This window comes from Canis lupus, chromosome 20 (assembly GCF_003254725.2).
Source record: "Canis lupus dingo isolate Sandy chromosome 20, ASM325472v2, whole genome shotgun sequence".
NCBI lineage: Eukaryota > Metazoa > Chordata > Mammalia > Carnivora > Canidae > Canis > Canis lupus.
Genome location: NC_064262.1, coordinates 3,550,519 through 3,576,873, shown reverse-complemented (window position 1 = coordinate 3,576,873; position 26,355 = coordinate 3,550,519). Strand labels below are relative to the sequence as shown.

At 54.6% G+C, this 26,355-nt stretch overlaps 1 protein-coding gene across 9 annotated transcripts in view; it reads left to right on the top strand.

Annotated features, from left to right (window-relative positions):
• IQSEC1 (IQ motif and Sec7 domain ArfGEF 1) overlaps positions 1-26,355 on the top strand; it is a 377,913-nt gene that overhangs the window by 232,668 nt on the left and 118,890 nt on the right. For 5 of the 9 annotated variants that reach the window (XM_049098380.1, XM_049098381.1, XM_035702482.2 and 2 more), the window contains exon 3: positions 901-945. The exons of 2 other annotated variants lie outside the window; for them this stretch is intronic. In XM_049098380.1, the coding sequence (XP_048954337.1) occupies positions 901-945 (45 nt within the window). Of the gene's footprint in view, positions 1-900; positions 946-5,833; positions 6,205-25,220; positions 25,722-26,355 lie in introns of those variants that run through there. 2 more of the 9 variants (XM_025448618.3, XM_025448622.3) reach the window with 2 other exon arrangements.

The window sequence follows — 26,355 nt, the reverse complement described above, 5'->3', positions numbered from 1 at the left end:
CCGAGGCGTCAGGTGCCTGTGATGGAGCATGGTGGTCCCAGGCCAGACACACCTGAGTCCCAGTCCCAGCCCAGCCTCTCAGAGTTGGTAGACGCTGCCCGTGGTGCTTCATCGCTCTGAGCCTCAGTATCCTCAGCCACAAGGAGGGTAAGAGGCTGCCTCTCAGGCCACTGTGGGACCTCAGGCAGGGCTCCCTCCCCTCCTCTGACCTCACTCACCTGCACTCACCACCTCTGACCCACCATTTATAGCAGGTGATGGGGTCGACTAGTCTCCTCTGTGGGGCCAACATGACCAGGACACACAAGGCCCTCTGAGCTGGAAAGTGGGTGTCAAATGTGGTGATGGGGGGTGAGCATCCTAGGTAAAAGAACAAGTGCAAAGGCCCTGGGGCAAGAGTGTGATGGGCGGGTTGCAGGAACAGCGAGGAGCAGGATGGTTGGAGGTGGGGGTGGGATGAGAGGAGAGTGAGGAGGTAGGGGCCAGTTTGTGCATGGGAAGGGTCTGTCAGTGGCAGGAGGGCCAGTGGGCAGAGCTGCAAGCTGGCAGGCCCAGCCCCATCTGGGTCTCTGACTATAAAGAGCCTCAGGCTGGGAGCCTCCCTGTGGGACCTGGGGCCTTGGTTTCCCCAGTGAATAGGGAGCAGCCGAACTTGATGCTGTAACTGAGCTCTCCAAGCTGGCATGTGGAGTAGAGACGGGGCAGCTTCTCATCTGACCTGTCAGAGGGAAAGAAGCACATGGTTTCTTGCATGTGGGGACCGAACACTTTTCCCAGGGCTGCTCACCTACTCCAGGACCTGTCCTGGGACCACCCAGTGTGGCCTGAGCTCGCATGGCCCCTGGGAGCCTTCATTGCGTGTGGATCGTCAGTAACCCTGTCTCACTTTTGCCACCTCAGGAGCTCCCTGGAGAGTGGAAGCAGCCTGTCCACTGACCACTACAGGTACTGTTGCTCTCTCCACTCCGGGCCCCTCACTCCCCATCGGCACCAAGGATCTGCCCAAGGGGCATCACGGGGAAGCTAGTCTCCCCGTTTAACCCGAAAACTACCCCCAGGCGCCAGAGGTACCCCTGACACATCCCCTGAGAACCAGTCCAGGGAGGAATGGTCCCCCGAGGACTAGGGCTCAGCTAATGGTTCCTCTGAGAGCCGAGGCTGGTGGTCCCTCAGAGGGCCAGCCTGCGGCCCCCAGTTCCCATGACAACGAGGCAGCAGCCCAAGGGCAAGGCTGATACTTTCTGCTGGTTTTCTGATTGTAGTTGATGGGAACCCGGGGGGCGAGGGTGGGAGGTGTCTGAGGGTCTCTGCCCTCATGTGTGTTCTGTATCTTGACGTTTCTATAACGTGTCTTCAGAAAAAAAGACATTCTCTAGCTTTACAAGAAAGGCCTGGAGACCGAGGCACAGAAGAAGGTCCCCTGGATGGGAAGCCAGCTGATCACTGCTCACAGGCCAGGGGCACAAAAGACAAGACACAGGCCGCTGGTCCTGGAGTGCTGTTGGCATGGGGTGCTGTGTCCGGTGTAGCAGCGTGAGTCAGGGAAGAGGGGACTGGGCCTCGTTGACTAGAAATTGGCTGGTCCCTTGTGAGGAGCGGGAGATGGGCTGCTGCCAGGGAAGGCCATACTCGGTGAGGATGCGCAAGGGTGGATGCGGCCTGGCAGGCAGAGCCAAGAGAGGTGAGGCAGACGGTCGGGCCATACCGAGTCCTGCTGGGGAGCCTGAAAGGAGGCCCACGGGGCTGTGGGCCCCAGCCCCGGAGACTCTGCGGGGGCCTGGGCCCCTGCGCTGAGGGCAAGAGCTGTAGATGCTCTGCTGTGATGGGGTGGTTGTGGCCACCAGCTTTGAAACCCTAGGGCTGCCTGAGGCTCTGAGGAGGGCAGAGGGGTGGCCATCTGGAGACTGCTCCCTTGAGCCATCGTGGTGCTGGCAGCCCTGCTGGAGGCTGGAGAGCTGCTCACACACTCAGATAATGCTGTATGGGGACACTCCATGGCCACAGCCACACGTGACACTGGCAGGAGTGTGCATGTGTGACGAAAGCCGAAGTATCCCACTTCCTCACAACCGCACTAAACTAATATTAGCCCAGTGACAGAAGTCACTTGTTTAGGATTCTCAGCTGGTGAGCAGAGCTGGGATTGGAACCCAGATCCTGCTGGGAACACTACCCAATGCCACAGTACGCTCCTCGCCCCTGTGGACGCACCTCATCATACCCACAGCTCCTGGTGCAGCGCTGGCACAATCACAGACATGCTGCACCCAGAACTCCATTCTGCATGCAGTCAGACCCGAGCTCCACCCCTCCTCTGCACGGGCTCACACACATCCACGGCTACTCTGTTCACACATGCTCACAGCCGGACCTCCCTGCCTGGCTGGCCTGGGGTGCTGGGCAGGTGTGTGGGCATCTGTGCAGTGTCTCAGCAGTACAGGCTGAGCCTGGGGTGAGAGGTTCATGAGACTCCTGTAACACAGCCGAGCCCCTAGCTTCTCTGAAAGCCACCCACATCTCCGACAGCAGCGTGGCTCCACCCGCTTTATCCACTGCCAGCCCCTAGTCAGCACTCTGCTCAGGGCCAGGCAGGGAAGGCTCTAGAACGAAGGGAGGGTGATGGAGCTTTTGTCCCGGAGTATCTAGGGGTTGGGGAGGGGTTGTCACATGTCCCCTGCCCCCTCAGCTTTGACTCGGACCCAGCTCTCACCAGACCAGGCAGTGGTCATGGTCAGAGAATGGCTAGAGCAACGGCCACCCCTTAAGGCTGGTCACACTTGACCTCGAAGCCAGTGCCCCAGTGCCTTCACAGCCCTAGAGGATGAAGCCAGGGGTCAGAGCAGACAGCAGGACCCCTCAGCTGTGCCCTTTCCCCCTCCCCCACCCAGCCCTGTTTCCTGAGTACCTATGGGTGTCAGGTGCCTATGATATCACAGCGAACGCGGCTGCTGCTTTTGTTGAGCTGTTTTGTCAGGTGGGGGACAGGCAACAAACAGAGGAATCAGGTGTTAATGTACTGCGTCAGGTGGTGGTAAATGCTATGAAGAAAAATAAATCAGAGTAAAGGGGATAGAGAGGGGAGAAGGGTGGTCAGGGAAGGCCTCTGTGAGGTGGTGCCATTTAGCCAGAGACCAGAAGGAAAGTGAAGGTGAGCCAGGAGAAAGAGCGTCCAGGTGCTGGGGATGGCCAGTGCAAAGGTCCTGAGGTGGAATGTACTTGGTCCATTTGAGGACCAGAAAAGAGGCAGGTGCTGACCTGGGTCTGCCCCATCCCTGTGATCCTGACTGCTGCTTCTCACAGCAGCCTTGGGACACAGGCAGAGCCAGGCTCAATGTTCTCATTTCACAGAGGAGGAAAACTGAGATGCAGAGGCCAGAGGAACATCGGTGCCAGACCCAGGCTGGGACCGAGGGCCCCCCTGACCCTGCCTCACCAGCACCTGGCCTCCGGGCCTCTTTGTGCGGCGCAGGCAGTGTTGTGGGAGCCTCAGGGAAACCTGGCTCGCGGGCCCCAGTGGAGGAGGCGCCATTCTTCCCGGCCCCATCCCACGGGGTTTGGAGGCCCCATTCACAGCTTGGGAATTCAGAAACAAAGGTCCCAGCCAGCAATTGCCTCCTTTCAAAGGCACAGCCGGCTTCCTCGGCCACAGGCAGGCGTGAGAGGGAAGCTGATGTCCTGGGGGGGGGGGGGGGGGGGGGGCGCGGCTTTGTGGGGCCTGTGCTACCTTGGCTGACAGGCTCCTCAGCCTTGGCAGATGGCCGCTGTCCCCCTCCTTCCCCATCTGCCCCGCGGTTATCAGCCTCTTCTCATTTCACATTTTCACTTACCCAGCGGCTCGTCTCTCCCCGGTGCCGGACGGTGTAGGGCTTCCTGGGTCCATACTAATGATGCTGGCTGTGCCCTTCCCCCTCGCTGGGCCTCACACTCCCTGTTTGTACAAGAAAAGCCTGGGACTGAGCCGTTTCGGATGCCCTTGCAGTTAGAACTGTCCGTGATGGGATATTTCCGGCGGGGCGGCGGGTACTCTCCGGGACAGGGTTTCTCTGCTCCACCACTCCTAACGTTTGGGGAGGGATCATTCTTTATTGTGGGCGCCATCCTGCTGCGCATTATAGGATGTTTAGCAGCATCTAAACACCACTAGATGCCAGTAGCACACCCCTCCCCAGTGTGGCAACCCCAGACTTCTCCAGACATTGCAGCATGTTCCCCGGTGGGGAGCAGGGCGGCAGCAAAAGAGCCCCTGATTGAGAACCACTGCTCTAGAAGCATTATGTTTGCCAGTTACAGAAAATGCCCTCCTGGGGCAGGTGACTTTGTTTCTTGGCTTTGTCAGAGCACGGGGCTGGGACTGGGCCCCTGGTTCCTCACCTAGCCTTCAGGAGCCTGGCAGCCTTGTCCAGCACCAGCACCAGCTCCCATCTGAGGCTGGTGTCACCTGGATGTCACCCTTCATACATGGGCACAGAGTCTTTTCTGGCCTCTGTTCCCTCATCTTCGAGCTGGGGAGGGTCATAAGAATGCCCACCACCCTGTACGTTCCCAATTACAGGACCACCTCCCTGTAATTGATGTTCAGAGACCTGAAGTAGCAGAGGGGTGCTACTTCATGCTGTGCGTAGGAGGGCGTTTCATGGGCTAAGACCCTTCTATTCTGCTACCCAAGATCCTTCGTTCCTTCCACTAATGATGACTGGGTGCCCACGGTGGGCCCGGCATGGGGCTGAGCCGGGGGATGGGTGAGAGAGACACAGGGGCCCTGTCTGGGAGAGGCCCAGGAGATGCTCGTAAACAGAGCGGCAGTAAACAAATAAACGGGATCATTTCAGAGGATGGCACGTCCAGGGAGCAAGTCAGACAGGGTGCGGAGTGAAGGAGGCTCAGAGGAGGTGTTTGAGGTGATATCTGGTGGATGAGGAGTCACTGCCCCAGAGGAGGGGGCAGAGAGCACTGCATGTGAAGACCTGAAGGGTGATGGATTAGGGGACGTGAAGGGGGCCCAGGTGGCTGCGGGCCTCAGAGAGGTCAGCCAGTCAGCAGGAGCCAGTCTCTCAGTCAGGAGTTTGGCCTTTATTCTGAGAGCAGCGTGGGGCCACATGAGGGCGGGGGCAGGAGTGACATGTTAAGGTCCCTGTGGCAGGCGCAGGGAATGATCCCTAGAGCAGTCAGAGCAGAAGCAGGACCCACTGGCAGGGATGGGGAGAGAGGCCAGGCCCGGTGGTTCTGCTCCTGTGACCGCTGGGTCCCGGGGCCACAGAGCCACCCACTCTGCCCGTGGCCCTGCTTGTTCCTGCTCAGCAGCCCCTGGCTGGCCCCTGGCCCAGCCGCCCTCCTCCCCCCTCCCTCGCTAGCAATAGCGACAGGAGTCCCCTCCTGGCAGCCAATGAGCAGCTGTCATCGAGGTTCCATTTTAGATTTTATCAATGTGTCCCCGTTGCCGGGGCAACCGCTGGGGCCGTGTCAGTCTTTCTCCGCCTGCCTTTCTGAGCCAAGCGGCTCCCACCCACACCATGTGGCTATGTGGGGAGTTCTCGCTCACACGGGCCGGGCCGGACCGGGCTTCTGCCAAACGTAATTGATCGGGTCTCCAGGTCAGTGTTTGCCTGTCATTTCTCCCCCTCTTTGCCTCCCATCAAGGTCTTTGGGGCCGGAGCCACCCTGGGCCAGCCAGGCGGGCAGGCAACTGCCCGGCCAGGTGCGGGTGAGGCCACCGAGTGTCCAGGGGCCTGGTCGGAAGAAGGGACTCAGAGCCGCCACCAGGAGCCCCAGCATCTAGGCTCCCCAGGATGATGGGCCAGGGGCCCCTGCGACTGGGCACAGCCGGGGCTGCTTCGGTTTGCCCTGGGGACCCCCAAGGGAACCCCAAGAAGAACCAGCCATCAGAGACAGCAGCAGTCTGAGACTGCCCGGGTGAGCGCACCAACGAGTTGCTAGGCTTTTGTGCGCGCTGCTCTTTGTATTGGAGGCGTGTGCTCTAGAAGCCGGCTGGGCAGGGCCAGGCCATGTGAGTGGGAGCCGCGGCGGGACCAGGGTGGACCGGAGTGGCCAGGCCCCCGGCTCCCCACCAACCCCGTCTGAGTCTCGGTGAAGGAACGACAGGGGCCTGGCTGGAGACTGAAAGGTGAAAATGCTCAAGTTCAAGGCCTTTTGCCTGGATTACTGGCAGTTCCTGTGTCTGCAGCCGCTGCATGGAGTCTATAAAAGGTATGTGGACCCTCCAGGGAGGACCTCCACCTTAGGGCAATGAGCTGTGAGATGAAGTCCCCCCACACCCCAGCTTTCCGACTGCAGGGCCTCCTCAGGTCAGCCCATGGTCCCCGCCATCGGTGGAGAATGGCAGTGGCGTTTGCCATGGGTCACTTTGCAACTCAGCTTAATTGTACCCTCCTCTCCCTCCAGCCCTGAAACTGGTAGGCTTTCTGCAAAGAAGTGGTCACCCTGGAGTGTTCTGTGGCTCAATGCTGTGTTTCATTGTTTCTTGCTGCTGGGATCGGCCCTGGAGTGGACTTGATCCTGGGCAGAGGTGACCCCACAGGAGGGCAGCCTGGCCCTGCCACAGTACATTCCCTCCGACCTAATAGGCAACTCATGTGATTAACAGGTGTGACTGCCTGCATCCCAAGCAGGAATTATCTGATAGCTACTGGGGGAAGCTGAATGGGAGATCCCCGGTCTGGAGGTCAGGAGACCAGAGTTCAGAGTTCACGTCCCTTCCCTTGCTGTGGGACTTTGGACACGTTGCTTTCCCTCTCTGAGCCCCAGCTTACCCATCTTTTGGTATCTGGAACTGGTAATAGTGGCATTTGGGGACTGCTTCCTGAAACGGTGCAGGCGGCAGACTCCACGAGCCCGAATGTTTAACAAACCTGACCATATCACGTGTGTTGTGCCTGCACACACACCTTGGCCCACAACCGCGGGGGCCTGGGCCAGCAGAGAGGGCCTTGTGGGCCACCCCCATGGTTGCCTTCAACGGCACGTAATGAAGGATCTGGGAGGAGGGAGTTAGAATACCAGCTATTCTGAGGGAATTCGTTTTTCCCGATTTCACACTCTGTGAAGTCCACCGCTATTAATATGCAAGCAGCTCTGGGAAAGTATGGGAGCTTTTCTTTTCTCTTCCAGGGGCTTTCTCTGAAGGGGGCGGGCACTGAGGGTCTCACGGCAGCCTCAGAAAGGAGGATCCCTACTCTTGGGTGGGTGCCAGGGAAAGAGGCCCGTCCTGCATCTGATTAGCACCGCCACTTCTGAGCCCAAGGCCACACCAGGTGGGATCTCCACCCTGTTCAGGTGGCGGAGCCTTCACCCTCACCCTGGGGGGGTTGTTGTTAGAGCCTTGGGGCACCTGGCATATTCTGGTTGGTAGTGATGAGAGAGGGTGGGGCACTTCACAAGATCGTTAATCCTCACCCCTACTGCAATGGGGCACTAAGCCCCACTCCAAGCAGGTGAGCTGTCTGACTGAAGGGCAGGCAGCCAGGTCCGTGGAGCCACAGGATTTGGACCCAGGTCTCTCTCCTCAGACAATCTCTCGAGTACTCCACAGCTTGAGGCCAGGTGGCACACCGGGGCTTGGAGCCGGAGGGATGACTGAGGCACAGCTCTGCCCCCACAAGGGCTCAGGTGGAAAAGGTAGCAGTCATGGTCAGCGCATCTGTGGAGGAACAGGGTGTGGGGCCTTCACAGAGGAGGTGACAGCTGAACGGGCAGTAAAGTGTCTGGAGAAGTTGGCAGGGCTAAGAAGGAGAAGGCGGGTGTTCCAGGCAAAGGGAAAAGCATGTGGGGAAAAAAAAACCCCAGAAGCTTTAAAAGGGCAGTGTTTTCAGGTGGTAGCAAAAGACCATGGAGCTAAAATGGGGTGCCAGGGACCGGGGGCTGGGCTTTGTGCTGCACACAGTTGAGGACTCCATGAAAATGTAGGGAGGGGGTGACAAGCTGAGAGCTGCCCACCCCCCAGGGGAGCACGACCTGGTTCAGCCTCCAGGGGAGCTGGTGAAGGCCCCCTAGGCCCGACCCCCCCCTTCCCACCTTGGGAAGTTCATATTCACAGGTGGGGCTCTTTTTCCAAGCCAATACTGCAGCCCAGAGACAACTGGGGCATAGTCCTCAAGGAGCTCCCAGCCTCCAAGGGGAAAGAGACCCACTTACAAGTCATGAAAATTAAAGATGAGAGATAGAGGTGGCACAAAGCTTCCAGTAGCATGAGGGAGGCTGTCTGGGAGAAATCAAAGAAGTCTTCCTTCAGGAGGTAGCTTCTGAGCTGGTTGTAGGAGTGGGATTTTTCCAGACAGGGAAGGGTGGAGAGCACGGCTTAAACAAACATAAGGAAGTAGGACCAAGCCTGGCATGGTTCAGAAATGGACAGAGGTGAGGCTGAAGTGTAGGGTACATGCAAAGGGACAAGCCTAGAAAGGAAGGCAGACTAGATGACTATAATGCTGAGGCTCACTGAGCACCTGCTGCACGTGAGGTCCCACTCCAAGCCCCAATTCTGCAGCAACCCAAACACATGAAGGGTGTGGTTATCCCATTTCCCCCGCTGAGGAGACACTGAGGCACAGGAAGGAGAAGTAGTTTGCCCAAAGTCACATGGCTTGTCAGTGGGCCCCTCAGGATTTTACCAGCTGGTCTGGCCATGGAGGCCACTCACTGCCAGCTAAGGAATCCAACTGTGCATCCCAGCAAATGATATGCTCAGGGCTGGATCAGCCCTCTCTCCATCCCCAGTGAGTGACCATAAATAACAGTGACACATCTGTCAGGGAGACAAGAACCTGGCTTTCTGGTCAGACCTAATCCTGGCAGAGTGCTCAGAAACTCACTTTCCCTCCAAGCCTGCCCCTGTACAATGTGGGACGGGTGCTAGCCCATGTCTCGTGGCTCCCGTGGGGATTGACAGGGGCAACTCCAGGAGAGCACTCAACGTGCTGCACTTAGTAGGGATGTAGGGAATGGTGGCTGTCCTTGCCCAGACAGATCCACCCTCAGGAAGGCTTTGCAAACAGAACCACTTGGCTTTTTTCCTGATGCCATATTCCGTTGTTTAAAACAGCGACCCAAAACTTAAGAGTATGAAAAGGATGTTTTGCAGACAATGCATAATTAACCACTTCTAAACACAGGGTGTGCCAGGCTCCCTTGAAGCTGTTAATTATTCTTCATTAGGGATCTTAAATTAATGTAAAATAATCCTGGAGCTCTGCCAGAGGCTGAGGCTGGGGGAGGAGCAGAGCTGCTTATTTCAACGCGAGAATGAAAGAATGTTCATAGGGCACTTCTGCATTCCGCCAGGGTAGATGGTGGCCCTGGGAACCCTTCAGCTTTGGCCAGGGGGCCATCGCGGGAAGACACAGAACCCTCCCCCCAGTCGCCAGAGCCCAGCAGACCTCAGGGGACTCTCGTTCAAGAAACAGGTGCAATGAATGCAGAGTAGTATACCCATTGCCTGGCTTCACAAATAAACTCTTACAAGGCAGTGGGCGGCCCCTGTGGACCTCCCTCAAATCCTAGGCCTCCCCCAGTCCCCCAGAGCTAAACCTAAGTAGCACGCCGCCACCACCACCCCATTCCATCTGTATTTTTCTCATGCACATTTTTAGAACTTTGCTAACAAAAAGGCTGTTTTTACATGTTTTTAAGCTTCAGGTATATGATGTAATCTGCAACTTGCTTTTAAAAATCTTTTAATTGTGGTAAAGACTTAAAATCCACCGTCTTAGCCATTTTTAAGTGTCCAGTTCAGTGGCACAAAGTACATTCACATTGTTGTGCAAACATCATCACCATCCGTCTCCAGGACATCACAAAACTCTGTCCCCATTAAACACCAGCCCCCCATTCCTCCCATGCCCAGCCCCTGGCAACCCCCACACTACTTTCTGTCTCTGAATATGACTGTTCTAGGGACCCCACATAAGTGGGATCATACAGTGTTTGCCCTTTTGTGGCTGGCTTATTTCACTGGGCACCATGTCTTCAGGGGTCATCCAATGTAGCATATTGCAGAATTTCTTTCCTTTTTAAGGCTGGATAATATTCCATTGTGTATAGACCACACTTTGTTTATCCATTAATTTGTCATTGGACACTTGGGTTGTTTCCCCCTTTCGATGATTATGAATAATGCTGCTGTGAACATGGGTGCACAGCTATCTATCTCTTCAAGATGCAACTTGCTTCTTTCCTTCAACCTTTGCTGGTGAGATTTATCGTGGTTGCTATGTATAATAACATCCGTTCATGTTCACTGGTGTATAGTATTCTGTTGTACAACGATGCCATTGTGCAAATATCTGTTCTGCAGTTTTTATGAATTCAGTGGTTTCTCATTTTTTGATATTATAGACAGGGTTGCAGCAAAGAGTCTTGCACGTATCTCCTTGCTTGCTCACGTTTGCAGAGCTTCTGTAGGGTGCATACCAGGGCAGTATAAGAGCACCTTGAGCTTCACTGAGGTTTATGCACTGGCTCAGAGTGGTTGGAATGGTGTGCATCCTCACCAGCAGTGGGTGAGAATCCCCATGTTTCTATGGGCTTGGCTTTACTCAGTATTAAAAGCCAGATGCTGTTTTTAATGTCAAAAGGAGAGAGAGAGAGAAAAAGGGGAGAGAACTGTAGGTGGACTTCACCCATAGATCTATACAGCCTCAGGTGTCATGAAGTGGAGGGTGAGGCCCGCATATGCTGTTCCCTTGGCCCATGTAGTTCCAGGTCCTCGGTAGTGAGGGATTTTCAAGAGTGATTATAACTCTGCATGCTGGGATCCCTGGGTGGCACAGCGGTTTGGCGCCTGCCTTTGGCCCAGGGCGCGATCCTGGAGACCCGGGATCGAATCCCACGTCGGGCTCCCTGGTGCATGGAGCCTGCTTCTCCCTCTGCCTGTGTCTCTGCCTCTCTCTCTCTCTCTGTGACTATCATAAATAAATAAAAAAATTAAAAAAGAAAAAAACATTAACTCTGCATGCTCACATGCCCCCCAGGCTGACCTTGTAGCCTCGCCACCACCCCCCCCCAGCATACTATGGGTGTCTGGTTACAAATGGAGGATTGCTTCAGATTATACCACTTGTCAATTTATTTCCCGATGGGTGGGTCTCACTGACCGCTTCTCTTGGAAGTAACCAAGAGCAGGTGTATCCAAACCACAATGTGAAGAAACTCACTCTGGAGGAGCTCCCTCAGCCTCAGCCCCAGTGAGTGAACTTAGTGGGCTCGCAGCTCTGAGTGCACAGCCCAGGGGGCCAGCCAGGCCGACCCTCCAGGGCTGGGCACAGGGCACAGGGCACACGCAGCACACACTAACGTCCCAGGGCTCAGCTCTTGGCTGCTAAGTTCGGTCTGTTTAAAAACTTGGCAGTCAGACCCCAGATGCTCCGTGACTTGGGGAGACTGTGCAGGCTCTGAGGTCAGACTGACTGGGAATCCTACCTAGCCTTCGATAGTAATTATTACTATTATTCCCTACTTTCACTGACTGTTTATATGTGCTAAATACTTTACACCCAGCGTCTCCATTAATCCTCCCAACAGCCTCATGAAATAGGTCCTGTTACTTCCCCCATATTTCTGACAATGAAGCAGAGACTCAGAGAGGGTAAGGGACTTCCCTGAGTTAGCAGAATATGGTCCATCCAACCCAAGGGATGGACCCAACTAAGCTGCCCTGCTTCACCTATGGTCTGCACTGTTTAAAGCTTCCTGACTCCGTGTGACTGCGCCACTAGCTGTGGCTGTATGACAGATGACCCCAGAATGTAATGACTTAAAACAATGACGATGTTTGCTCTTCCTGTGGATCTGCAATTTGGGCGGATCCTGTTCTACTCCCATCAGATGGGGCTTCTGGAAGACTGGCAGCTGGATTCCCTCATCTTGCAGTTGCTGCTGGCTGTCAGCTAGCACATCCACACAGGGCCCCCGCAGGTGGCCTGGGCTTCCTCACGACATGGTGGCTGTGTTCCCAGAGTTAGTTTTCCTAGAGAGAGAGAGAGCCAGATAGAAAGTGTGTCACCTTTCATGAGCAGGCCACAGAAGTCATGAGGCATCACTTCTGTGGCAGTCCATTCACTAGGGCATCACAGAATCCTTCCCATATCCAAAGGGAGGTGACTTACACCCCACCTCCTGACCGGGAGCCTCTGGGGCATCCTAGAGGTAGAATCTGCCCCCAGTGACCATCCAGAACACATCCCCATTCCAGCCCTCCTGTTCTGAGCTGAAATGGGCTTGGGAAGAGTGCCTAATAGGCATGAAACCACCTGGGACACAGTTGGCACTTGATAAATTGTAGGTCTTCTTTTTATTAATGAAATAAGTTTGAAGAAAGCATGGTTATTATCCAAGAGAGGAAGTGATCACTTCCACTGGGAAAGCAGAGAAGATTCTTGTAGAGCTGAGATAGGTCTTGTGGGATGAAGAGGGTTTTTCCATTAACATGGAGAGGTCAGTGCCCAGGGCAGAAAAGGTGTGAAAAGGATGTGAGTGGTGTGTGAGCACTGAAATCGCCTGTGGCCAGCTAGAGTGAAAGGGAATTTAGGTACTGCTCTCGGGAGTTCAGAGGATCACAGGAAACTGGAGAAGTGGGCTGAGCCCTGGGCAGGAGCACCTCCCACTCCGCCCAGTGCAGGCTCCCAGCTGTGAAGAAGGAAGGGTACCTGCACCCACGGAGCTCATAGCCATGTGCCTCCATTCAGGATGTAAAGCCTGGGGCGACAGCCTGATTGGTCCAGCTCAGGCCATTTCCTGCCCCTCGGCTGTGCTGGGAGGCCAGGGGAGGATCTTCCAGGAAGGAGCCTCCAGGAACCCCTTGGCTTCCACCACACCAGAGGCCTGTGTTGCACCACCACCCCCCACCAGTATTGCACTGTGTGTGAAGCAGCTGGTCCCTGGGCTGTATGGGAAGAGCTGTATGCTGGGTAGTGCAAAGGGCCCTCTGTTCCCCGTGAGCGTGGCCTCCTTATTCAGGCACTTCCGCTGGACCAGAACGAGGCACAGGTGAGGTAGACACCAGAGGCTCAGTTTGACCAAATTGTCAGGGGCCCAGAGAAGCATGTCTTCAGCGGAGTCAGTCAGTGAAGGTTTAAGAATTGGGGAGCCAGAGCTGAACCCAGCTCAAGTTTAGAGAGGAATTGAGCCCCTCGAGTGGGAACAAGGCTACCTGCCTCCATCCACATGTCCTTGTCAGGTGCATCTAGAGGGCGGTTAAAGCAGCCACCACAGGTGTGGGTAGCCCCCAGGGATGCAGTCCTCCGCGAATGACCTCTCCTGGCAGTCCAGTGTCTTAGCAAGATCCCTCTGGTGGCCAGAGGGTGGGAAATCACTGGGCTCTCACGGATAAGCACTTTCATCTCAGTAATTGCTGGACTTTGCACGTGAGATTATCCATACCGGGTGACTATCTGTGCCTTAGCCATGTCTTGGCAGCCATCAGATGGATGGGTCGGGCTGCCTGGGGAAGGGCATGCCAACCTGATGGGTGCCGGGTACCCAGGCAACTCCGAGAAGGAAAGAGCTGGCTAGGCCCAATGAGCTGAGTCCCTTCTGTCAGGGACTGTTTGGGGGCCATTTGTACCCCCACCCCTCCCCCTGCCATCCTGCACCAAATTCATATGTTCAAGTTCTGACCCCAGGTCCCCTGACCTCTGACTCAGAATGGGATTGTATTAGAGATAAGGTCTTTATCAGGGAAATTAAGTTAAAATGAAATCATTAAGATGGCCCTAATCCAATATGACTGATGTCCTTATAAGAAGAGATTAAGTGCAGACACAAGACACAGAGGGAAGACCATGTCTGATGATTAATTTTGCGTGTCATCTTGACAGGGCCACAGGTGTCCAGAGATTTAGCTAAACATAATTCTGAATGTATCTATGAGGTGTTCTGGATGAGATTAACACCTGAATTGGTGCTCTGAACAAAGCAGATTGCCCTCCCTAGTGTGGGTGGGCCTCATCCAATCTGCCGAAGGCCTGAGTAGAACAAAAAAGCTGAGTGAGCTCCACCTACCTAGACTCACACTGAAACATTGGCTCCTCTCAGGTCTTAAGCCTCCCAGCATTTGGGCTGGAAGCCACCATCAGCGTTCTGGGTCTCCAGCATGCCAGCTGAAGACTTTGGGACTTGCTGGCCTTCTACATCACATACACTAATTCCTTATAATGAATAAGTACGTGTACACATACACACACATCCCCTTGCTTCTCCTCTGGAGGACCCTGACTAATACCCTATGTGAGGACACAGGGAGAAGAGGCCATCTGCATGCCTAGGAGAGGGGCCTTAGGAGAAACCAGCCCTGTAGACTCCTTGATCCAGATTTCTACCCTCCAGAACTGCACAAAAAAATTAGTTTCTGTTGCTTAAGCTCCCTAGTCTATGATACTTCGATTTAGCTAACTGCTATAGGGCCTCTCTTTCTTCATCTGTGAAGTGGGTCCAAGGGCACATTCTCAGGCTTATCGTGAGACTGTCGAGCACAAAGTATGTGTATATCATCTATGCTCTCACCAGAGCCAATGTGTCTGGTGTGTGGTGGTCAGGACTGGGATCTGGGCAAGGAAGGCATTCACTAGAGGCACAGAATTTAAGCTGGCACCAAAAAACCCCCTCAGTAATCAAGTAAATAAAATGTCAAAATCATACCTGAAAAGACAGGCTGTTGTTTGTTTTACCATATGTATTACCGTACCGCACAAATAGTCATTTTCACAGGGGCTCTGGTTTCTAGGCCCTACAGCCCAGCATGCCCTGTGGGGTGGGTTTATGAGGGTCGACAGTGATGTGCAAATGGATAGGGAACTGGGGCATTGTGTATATAGTCTTTTTAAATTTTACTTTATTTATTAACTATTTCACTTGGTTCAAAATACAGCATGCTATTTTGGCAAGTATATATAGGGGTGCACATTTTTCCTTTTGCATCGAGTTCTGATGTGGTTCTGCACCATGCTATAGCTCACCTGGAGCCAGCTGCCCACAAGCTGTGTCATTCACTTTGAAAGGTCAGGCTGGATGCTCTCCTTGGAATGCCACCCTGAGAATGCTTTTCCCTCTGGATATTTGTAAAGGAGGCTTAAGAACTAGGGATTGTTCGGGATCCCTGGGTGGCGCAGCGGTTTGGCGCCTGCCTTTGGCCCAGGGCGCGATCCTGGAGACCCGGGATCAAATCCCACATCGGGCTCCCGGTGCATGGAGCCTGCTTCTCCCTCTGCCTGTGTCTCTGCCTCTCTCTCTCTCTCTCTCTCTCTCTCTCTCTGTGACTATCATAAATAAATAAATTAATTAATTAGTTAATTAATTAATTAAAAAAAAAAGAACTAGGGATTGTTTGGGGCGCCTGGGTGGCTCAGTCGGTTAAGCATCCAGCTTTGGCTTAGGTCATAATCTCAGGGTCCTGGGATCAAGTCCCGTGTTGGGCTCCCTTGCTCTGTGGGGAGTCTCCTTGTCCCTCTCTTTCTGTCCCTCCCCCACCCCCCATGCTCTCACGCTCTCTCTCAAATAAATAAATAAAATCTTAAAAAAAAAAAAAGAATTAGGGATTGTTTCTCCAGAGAGGACATCATTATGTCAGTTGGCAACTCTGAATAAGATCTGAGGATTAGATAGTAGTATCAAGTCAATGTTAATGTCCTGACTTTGAAAATCATACTGTGATTATGTCACAGAATGTCCTTGTTTTAGGACAGATACTCTGAAGTATTAGGGGCTTAAGGTGGCAACTTACTCTCAAATAATTCTGAAAAAAAAATGCGTGTGTGTTGGTTAGTGTGTGTGCATGTGCTTATACCTGTGTATGTGTACTTGCAGAGAGAGCAGAACAAGAAAAAAAATATGATAAAGCAAATGGGATACAGTGTTAGCACATGGGGAATCTGGGTGAAGCATACACAGGCTTCTTTGTACTCTTCCTGCAACTTTGCTGTGGTCTGAAATTAACTCAAAATACAAAGTTTAAAAAAAGTTCAAGAGTTGCTGAGAGCTAGTTTACAGTGCCGATGCTCTGGCTTCTTCTGGAGCCACCTGACCCCAGATTTCCCCTCTGCCTCCTTCCTAGTCCTTCAGGCCCCTGCTGGAATGCCACCTTCCTGATCACCTTGCCTGCCACAGCACCATCCTGTCCTAGTCATCATCTTCCACATCCCCCAGTTTTGTTTTCTTTATTGCCCTCACCAATATCAGAAATCATCTCATCATTTGCCTAGTGTTTGTCTCCTCTGGCCCTACCCCCAAATGTCAGCTCTGTGGAACTCTGTCTCGTTCATCCCTCCCCACCTCCATCCTCTGTGCCTGGCACACACTAGGTGTTCAATAAATACCCGTGAACAAGAGAAAGGTTAGATGATCCTAAGGCTGCAGGTCAGAAACCCAGAAGTCTTGTCCTTCCTGGTTTCCACCTCCCAGACTTGCCAAATGAACCTGCCAAATGCACTCTGGGCTTCCATTTCTTCATCTTGACCCCAGCTCTAAAGCTTTGGGACCATGATGCTGAAAGCCCCAGCTGAGACCCTCTCTGCCACAGGGATTGCCAGGCAGGGTGGACCTGCCTCCCCAGACTCCTCACTGCTCCCTCCCTGATGGAAGAAGAGCAGAAGAAAATGTAGACCTTACCTATAAGGCCAGTGTCCCCCATACAGTGAACTCACAATGCGAGTGTGTTCACTGCCCTCCCAGGCCTTCTTCATAACAAAGACTGGGCAGATTTTAAGTCCAGCGCCTTTGGCAGGAAACAGTATCTGCCTGAAATTGAATAACATTGTCTTGTTTTCATGGTAACCTTCTACTTACAGCAAGTGATACTAGTTTTCCATTTGGGGGAGCGATATAAAGTTTCCTTTTAAAATAAATGTCCTCAGGAGTGAAAGCCGATTAATTTGGTATTTTGTACATTGTTTTTTAACATATTATTGTTGGAAATTTGAAATCTGATTGGCAGCGGAGGGCAATTGCCCAGGGTCCCCCAGCAGGTCCCACCACAAATCACGTACCTGCACCAGATGTCATGGCTTTGCCGGGCATGTTTCATCTTTCCTCCATGCGTTCCACACCCATTGTCGTGTTCAGCTTTCCCAGATGGTCTCCAAAAATGTCTTTCTACTGTCAATTTGTTCAAATCAAATCTGCACACTGCATTGTGTCCATTGACAGTTCCCCTTCCTTTTTCAGCTTTGCCATTCATTTGTTGAAGAAACCAGGCCATTTGCCTTAGCACATCACACATTCAATTTGTGTCTGATCACTTCCCCCACTGGTGTCATTTCACCTGTTCCTCTGTCTCCCGTAGCTCCTGTTAACTAGGAATTAGATGGAAGCCCTTGATTAGAGTTGCTGTTTTAAGCCATACTAGGTATTTTAAGCCAGTTGATTTTTAAGGGAAAATATTAAATAGTGTTAAATGAAATACCATGTCCACAGGAGAGTCTGCATCATAAGGGTGGGGTGAGGATGGAGCTGGGAACAGTCTATGAGCAGAAGAACACAGTGCAGGAGACTCAGCCAGGGGGCTGATAGGGACAAGGCAAGGCTGAGCTGGGGGAGTGAAGAAAAAGAAAGGAGGCAGGAAGGCCATGGAGGAGGTGAGGTCCTGGCCCAGGGTGGTGTGCAGTCCTCACCAGTTCTCTGAATGAGCTTTGTGTGTGGGCATGATCAGTCAAGGAGAGCATTCCTATGTGGGATCCCTTGACCTGCATGCCAAGACCCGGGACTCAAGGAGCCAGGAGCCAAAGAATTTAGGCCTTTCAGCACAGGATGGGCATCCCAGGGAACAACTCTTCTCCTTTGCCTGAGAAGGACCTGGGGAATGGATCCAGCCAGCAGCCACTGGGATTTAGGTTAGGCATAGAGAAGGACCTTCCTACCAGAGCAGGAAAGTAGGATTGCTGTGTGGCAATAATATGCATTTGAGAGCAGAATTGCTTGGGCTCAAATCCTAGCTCTGCCATTTCCTATTTGTATAACCCTGAGCATGTTTGTATACCTCTCTGTGCCTTAGTTTCCCCACTCTATAGATGAGATGGCAATGGATCCTACCTCTCAGATGGGCCTACGGATCCAGTGAGTTAATCACATGTAGGGCCCTGGCTACAGTAAGCACTCAGTAACCACTGGGTGTTATTATTATTATTATTGGACAATAATGAAACACCTCTCCCCAGAAACTTTAGTGATTGCCACACACGGCAACTTTAGAGACTAGGAGCTCAGAAGAGCATTCCTTTAAGTTCATAACCCTTCATAGGGCTTCTCAAAGCACTGGCTCCTCAGATGGGTCTGATCTTCACAAACTGCAACCCCCCACCAGGCAAATTTTGTTCTCTCCCAGTTCTGCAGATGAGAACACTGAAATAGGGGGAGGGGGTTGTCAGGAATGGTGTATAAGAAGCCCATGGCCAGTGCAGCTCAGTGGCATAGAAAGGTCTTAGTCAGAACCTGTGCTCAGAGTCCCAGATCTTCTGCTCCCTAGCTGTGTGACCTTAAAAAAGTCATTTAATGCCTCCGTGACTCCATTTCTCCATCCCCAACGTTTTAGGGAGTGGGACCGGGGCCTCCGCTGCTTCCACTATCTGATTTCCCTATGTGGCACATCAGGACACAAATCCTGAAGGTCCCCGGGACAGTCGGCCTTCCCCAGGGCCAAAAAGAACCAGAGTCCGAAGTCCCAAAAGAGAAGCCCGGAGGGCTGGCTGTCGGTTAGAATGATTGCCAATGTCAGACCCTGCTCTTTGGGGCTCCTCTCCCCCAGCCAGGCTGCCCTCAGCAGTGTTCAGTCCTAGGGTCTGGCTCTACCTAGTTCCTGGTTGGCAGCCACTGGAGCAGATCCTGAAGAGACATCCCAGAGCAGTCTCCCCTACCAGATACTTCAGAGCTCCCCAGGATCCTGGCTTTCCCTCCAGTGGCAAAACTTGATAGGATCTGTGCAATCATCTTTGTTCTTCCTGCCCACCCTGTCTCAGGGCCAGGTGACAAACAGGCTCAACAGTGAGCAGGCCCAGCCCCAGATCGTACCTGAGGCAGCTCACATCCCTTCTCCGGGCCTCAGCTTCTGTATATACAATATAAAAGGCAGATCAAGTGAAAGCGTTGTTCATTCATTCAGCGGATACTCATTCACTAACTCCTTCTCTGGGCCAAATTGTTTGCCAGAGTCATGAGAAACTGATGAGCAAGCTCCATATCTACCTTCAAGTCACTCCCAGTCTGGATTTTTCCCTGCTTCTAAGGGCTGTGAGGAGCCACAGGCATCTCCAAGCTGGACCATTAATGGGCAGCTTCCCGTAGGACAGGGCAGCTCAGTGAGCCTTGACAAATGAGAGGAAATGAGTACAAGAGGTGACCTGTGGGCCAGACACCCACAGCTGGACTTTATCTGACCTGCATGGGATTAGCCCTGACATGGCATTTCAAGTTTGAATTTGTTGCAGACATGTAAAAATCAAGAGCTTTTAGGCAAAAATCTGGATTTCTGACTTCAAAAAAACCAGAGCCCACATTTTTATGGGGCAATGAATGATTGTCCCTTTAGACTGCATGGTCCCCATCCCTGTATCCCACCTGACCATCCCCCAAATCTCTCCCCATAGGCTGTCCTCATGTCCCCATCACCATCAATGGAACCTCCAATCCCCTAGTTGTTCAGAAACCCAGGCATCATCTCCTGCTCTTCTTTCTCTCTCACTCTGTATCCTTTCCATCCTCAATCCCTACTGGCTCTACTTTAAGAAGGTTTCTAGACTCCAGTCATTTGTCCCACCATCTGGGCCGCGTCCTGGGCCCAAGCATCAGCTGCTGTCTGGTCCTTGCTTCTATCCTTGTTGCCCCCACAGTTTCCTAGCTGCACAGCAAGCAAAGTGAGGCCCTGCATGCCCAGTCGGGAGCTTGGACACAACATGCCTCATGCTCCCCAAGACCAACATGGTAAAGCTCTTCTCTGGCATCTTCCCCAACACTAGGCCTATGTCAGTGGCCATCTCTGCCTGCACCCTGAGCCATAAATGGCCTCTTAGGCCTGAGATAAGATAGCAGAAGTCAGGTTTGCCAGATGCCATGGGGGCTTGGGAGCCCACCAGTGGCCCCACGTGACCAATGCTCTTAACCACACTGGGCCTCCATTTTCCCATCTGGAAAATTGGGGCATCCCAGCACTCCCTCCACATAAGGCAAATACTGCTTAAGAAGCAGGAAGTGAGGCACCTGGGGTGGCTCAGTCTGTTGGGCATCTGCCTTTGGCTCAGTCATGATCCCGGGGTCCTGAGATTGAGCCTTGCATCAGGCTCCCTGCTCAGCAGACAGTCTGCTTCTCTCTCTCTCTCTCTCTGCTCATGCTCCTCTCAAAATAAATAAATACAATCTTAAAAAAGAAGAAGAAGAAGAAGAAGAAGAAGAAGAAGAAGAAGAAGAAGAAGAAGAAGAAGAAGAAGAAGAAGAAGGAGAAGGAGGAGGAGGAAAGGTAAGGGTTTTAACATTCAGCCAACTTGGCATGTGTGAGTGTTTGCCTCATGCCTGGCCCTGCTCTGGGCACCATTGGAAGTCTGTAAATATAAATAATAGGTGATTCATTTTGTTTTCAGCCTGGATCAGGAAAAAGAGTTCTGGCTTTGGAGTTGGATAGGCAGAGCTGGATTTAGAGATCATTCTGGACAAGGCATCTGAACCTCAGTTTGTTAATTTAAAAAAAAAGTGGAAAAAAAAAAGTGGGGGAGTAGGTAGTAGTGAGTGCCACTACTCGGATGGCAGGGTGTAGAAAAAACTAAACTGTATGGATATTTTTTCCACTATCCATGGACTCTCAGGGCTGGAGAGAAAGGGCTGCAGACACAGGCGTGTCCATGCAACATGAGGCTCAGGGACTGGAAGGGACATGGGGCAGAAAAGAGGAAGCCCGGGAAAGCTTATCAGGTTCATTCATTTGGTTGGGGTTGAGGGATTACACCTCCCACCAGAACATCATCACTGCTTGGCTCCACCATCCTCTTCACCGTGGCTTCAAGTGGTATCCGGCACAAGGAAGGCAGTCAGTACGTGTTGAATGGATGAAGGAACAAACATCTGAATAATTGGCTTCCTAGAGGCGGTGGCCTTGGGGCGGGTGGTGTATTGAGTGTTCACTAGAAGTGTTTGTATCCAATGCTGGCCATCGAGGGGCCGTGTGCAGAGGAGGCGGTGGGGTTCAGAGAGAATGCAGGGGAAGGTGTAGCACCACAGCTGCCAGCAGTGGGGAGGCCTTAGATCCCAGGGCCTGTGGGTGGGGAGAGGAGGCAGTTACATGGACCGGACTGATAAAGAGAGAGCACCGGGCACAGGGGGCCACCAGTGAGACAAAGTGGCTGCCGAGGGGCAGTGAATACCCTGACCGCTCCCTCGCTGCTCTGCCCCCTGCTCTCCTGCCAGGATCTCCCATGGACCACAGACAACAGGGAACGGAGGGCAGGGGAGCCTGATGATTCAATCCGTGGGGCCAGAGCAGGGTAGACAGTGCATCTGCAGGGCACTTGGAGAGTAACAGGCCCAAGTATGCAGAAATCCTGTCCAGAGTGGGTAGGCTTGGAGCTAGGAGGGCTGGGGTGCTACTGGAGCCGGGGCCGTGTGTGGGTATCAGGAAGCTCCATGTGGGTGGCCGATGGCAAAGGGTCTTGCCTGCCTGCCTGTGGTTTGGCTGGGAGTAGGCAATGGCCGGCCGCAGGGAGGATGTTGGGTTTAAAACGAGGCTTATGACAGACAGTGGGAGACGGGCCCGAGGCAAGGGGAGCACAGGGCGGGCCCCACAGAGATCCAGAGAGTGGGGAGGGGGCCACCCTCTGGCCTCGTAAAGCCCACTGTTGCCTCAAGCCCACTGCCAGGGAGTGGAGTGGAGTGTGATCATTTTGTGGACAAGACAGGCAGAAGTCAGAGGCAGAAGTTGGGGGTTTCAGAGCCCTGAGACCACAGACTCGCTCCTCACCAGGCAAGTAGAACTGACAACCCTAGCTAGATGTGGAGGCCAGATCGAGCCACATAGACCTTCCCTTGGCCTGCAGAGGAGGGCTCCCCCCCCCCCCCCCCCGCCGGCCCCAGTCCCCATCCCACTGCCCCTGGTGTGGTTGCGTCCTCCAGTGAGCACAGACCCTGAGCTGTGTCCTGCCCTCACGGCCCGAGTTCACCATGGCATCGGCATCTCCCAGGGAACAAATGTATCCTTTTCTTTGCCTGGGCGGCAGTGACTTCATCCCCAGTGGGCCGTGTGAGTCACTGCACTGAGGGTGGAGGGCCGGCCAGCTCTCTGCAGAGCCCCGCTCGGCTGGGAAGAAAGAAGAGCTGAGAGTGTGATTGGTTCCATGCAGACCTGCCTCACTTCTCTCTCTTCCTGCTGTGCTCCCTGTCCGTGTCCTACAGGGGAAGGCGGAGGGACGACCTCACTGGGCACCTAACACATGCCCAGCAGTGCCAGGGGCTTTTGCAGTGACAGCAGCTGCAAGCTCTGCTGTCCTGCGGAAGATGACCCCGAGAGGCTGAGTCCTGCACCGGGGTTCACACGGTTCTGAGGACTCGGTACCACTTTTTCCTCGCCATGGCCAGGAGAGTGGGGATGATTAGTCCCATTTTGCAAAGAAACAGACTGAGGCCCAGAGAGATGGGATGACTAGTGTCAGGGACCAGGGAGTCAGAGGTGAAGGAGGAGTCGGCCCCCATTCTCAGGGGCAAGACTTCATTGGTGATGAGGCTGCCCGTGAGGTAAGTCAGCATTCAGGAAACCTCAAAGAAGCTTTTCTAACCCCCTCGTCATGCCCCACCCCTGACCCCCACCCATCTAGCCAAGGAGGCAGTCTTCTGAGAAGCAGGTTATGCCCTGGTAGCTGAGGAAAGCCGCACCCATCCCTTCTCATGCCTTGGTGTCCCCATCCATGAGGCAAGGGGGGAAGCCCTAGCGCAGTGCCGATGGAAGGGCAGGGCACACAGGTGGATGCAGCCAAGGGAAAGAACAAAGAGAGGTCTGGACCCTCCAGAGATGTTGGTGGCAGGCAGGGGTGTCTTCCAGGACAGGGACTTGGAAGGGGCCCGTACAAGGGTCTTGGCCTCCTGTCCTGAAAATGACACCCATCTCTGAGATGACCTCCAGAGCCAGAAGGGCCACTGTCCCCTGTCTACTAGGCACCTGCCATGACAGTTACCTCTCACAGAGCAGGCATGGAAGGTGCAGGTGACAGGTATTCCTCCCTGCTGAGGGGCCCTGGTGCTGAGCCCAGGCCCAGGGGCCTGCCCCAGAGCCTGCAGTCATAGGGCAGAGGAGTCATGGGAAACCAGAGCCCAGCAGGCAGCATGGGGGCATGGGGCAGAAAGACAGAAGGTTCAGATTTTCCCGGGATGTGATAGACCATGGATGGAACCCTGAGGGACCAGGTGAGAGGCAACGGACTGATACAAAGGCTGGGACAGGGTTCTAGAAAATGTTTCAAGAAGAGAAAGAGGTCTCTGCTATCACTTATTATAGCTCTGTACCCTATGGGAACAAGGGGCCAGCCCAGGCCAGAGCAGAGTGAGTGAGGGGATGGATGGAAGGAAGAGTAGCAGAGAGATGGATGGATGATTGGATGGGAGATGGGCATCCGTGTGAAGGCATGAGTGAGTCGGGGCATGGTGTAAGTAGATTGGTGGTGGTGGAGATCCATAAACGGGTTGCCTCTACCCACAAAACATGTTGAGAAAACTTCCACCAGTAGGACAGATGAACTCTTGAATGGAGAGGAGAGGTCTTACTCTGTGCGGTGCAAGGAAGGGAGGCTCTGCCCCAGGGAGAGTCTCCTTAGGTCAGGGGAGGCTCGGGATGGAATGGCAGCCTTGGGAGATAATGAGCTTCCCTTCACTGGGGGTGTCCACACTGAGGCTGGGCAGCCACTCCCCCAGGTGCTGTGGAGGGGCTCCTGTGACAGGGAGAGGGCCGCTATGGTGGCTTCTGATGAGGAGAGAGAACTGGGGCTCCCGCGCCCCCCAGGAGGCCCCGGCCTTTGTAGAAACCTATCTTGCTTTCAGATAAAAAGTTCTTTCCTGGCTCGGGGGACAGACAAGCATGCGACTGCTGATCTTCACTGTGGGAATCAGGCTGGAATCCTAGCTGTCCTGCCCAGCCCAGGGCAGGGGGCCTGGGGACAGAGCAAGGCTTCAACCCGGAGACCCAACTCAGGCCCAGCACTACCCTCCCTGACTCTCTGTGGGCAGATGATGCCCTCTGAGCCTCAGTTTCCTTATAGGTGAAACAGGGGGCCCCGGTGGCCACTGGAGGTGGTGACACCGGCAGCTACACGTCGCTATATCTTTATACACCCTTCATGGTGCGGGGATCTGGACCTACCTGACCCCGGGGAGCTTCCGGGGGGCTGTGGGTGGGTAGAAGTAGGTTCTGTGAACACTGACCTTGAGCTGTGAGTCATTGTCCCTGGGGGCTCTGCCTGGGAAGCCCCGGCTGCCTGCCCTGGGCCTGGCCCAGGAGCAGCTGGCGGGAGGGGGTGGGGGAGCAGGGGAGGGGCTCCAGCTGGGACCCCGTCTGGAAATGCCTCAGACCCAGCTCAGGCCCAGCCCCCAGGGCCACTCAGAGGGGCCTAAGCCCTCCAGCCCACCCCCAGCCCACCCCTCTACCCGGAAGAGCTGCTCCCAAAGCCAGACTGCCACAGCACAGAAGCCCGCCTCCCCCACTTCCTAGGGCAGCAACCCGGGGTGAGCGACTTCCCCCATCTGTGCCTCAGTGGCCTCGCATGTAAAAGGGAGCTGATGATCAAATCCGCCTCATAAAGCTGTTGGGAGAACTGGGTTCTGGCCCCATGGAGAGCTTAGCCCAGTGCCCAGGGCTCCATGAGCCCCAGGTGGTCAAGGGAGATTTAAGGTCAAAGGGGCCAGCCACACACAGCATCATCTGTCACCCGGCAAGGAAGTGACCCAGCCAGGCCTGGGAACTTGTCTCCCCCCAGATGGAGACCCTCGTGGGCCAGCCACGCTCCCAGGAAGCAGCCCTGACTTTGTCTTTCTTTTGTCTCCTGCACACCCCAGGCTCCCCCAGAAGCCAGGCAGGCAGCGTGGCCCCTTCCCTGTCCTGGCCAGCTCCTGGCCCCCGCTTGGGGTGGGCCGGGCCGCGGGGCGGGTGTTGGGTTTAGGCCTCTGGGGAGATGGGGAGGATGTGGGCCCGCCCTCGCCTCCCCGCCCACCTCCCTCCCTCTCGGGCTCAGGGCTCAGCCTCTCCCGTCCCAGTCCCAGGCCAGCCCCTGGACACAGGACCAGCGCTTTCCCTCACCGGGCAGACGCCCCTCACCCGTCCCGCCCCGAGTGACTCACTGCTCCCCTGGCCCACAGCCACTGCTGTCTCCTGGCAGGAGGCAGACGCAAGGTTGTGCCGAAGCCACGGGGTCTGGTGCGAGAGGGCCACTCGGCCCGGAGGGTCTGGAGCAGCCGGCGGGGCCAGCGCACAGAGGCCAGCCTAGGGACGGCAAGGCCGGTGGCTGGGACTTACAGTGGCCTGTGGGAGCCGGCGCCTCCCCTCTCCCCTGGCTTTTAGGCCTCTTCTTTCTTCCCACCATGAAGAAGGAAGTGACCTGAGAGCCAGCAGAGCCAGCCAGCCCCTGGCCGGGAGGAGACCAGAGTCAGAGGGCCGTGGCCGGGGGTCCCTCAGCCACTGGCTCTCCCAGCTAGCCAGGCATGAAGGGTGGTGGCAGCGCCGTGTGGAGCCTAATGTGGAAATACTGCATCTCCGTGAGGACCCTCAGGTACCAGGGGACGTGTGTGGAGGAGGCTCTGGCCAGCCTCGTATGATAGGAGGGGAGGCTGGGCGGCAGGCTGGCCTCTGTGAGCCCCGGGGCAGCTCCAGCCTGGGGACAGCAGGGACCGAGGGCAGGAATGGTCATGCCTGGTGCTGCGACCTGGAGAGGCTCCTGTCTCTAGTGGGGAGGGAGGGAGGAGCGAGGAACAGGAGTCAGGGAGTGTGCGGGCATCTGGCTGGGACGCGGAGTGCCCACTGGAGGACACCAGGGCAGGTATAGTGTGGCTGGTGGCGTCCCCAGGGCACACGGGAATGGGCGCTTGTTATGTAACGCACTGGCACTGGCACAGTCGGGTGACCTTGGCCATGTCCCCTAGCCTCTCTGAGCCTGTTCCCCATCAGTGAAATGGCGCTCACCCTCATTCCTTCCTGAGTGCATCGTAGGGCGATGTGGGACTGTCAGGGCCAGTTGCCGAGGGGGCTGAGAACTCAGCCCGGGCTCAGGCACCGGGATGCCCAAGTTTAAAACTGACCAAGGCGTTATCAGTGGCACGAAGTGGCTTCATCTCTGTGGGCAGAGCTTCCCACTTGCAGACCCTTAAAGGAGTAGCATGAGGCTTAAATGAGGTGATGCACAAAGG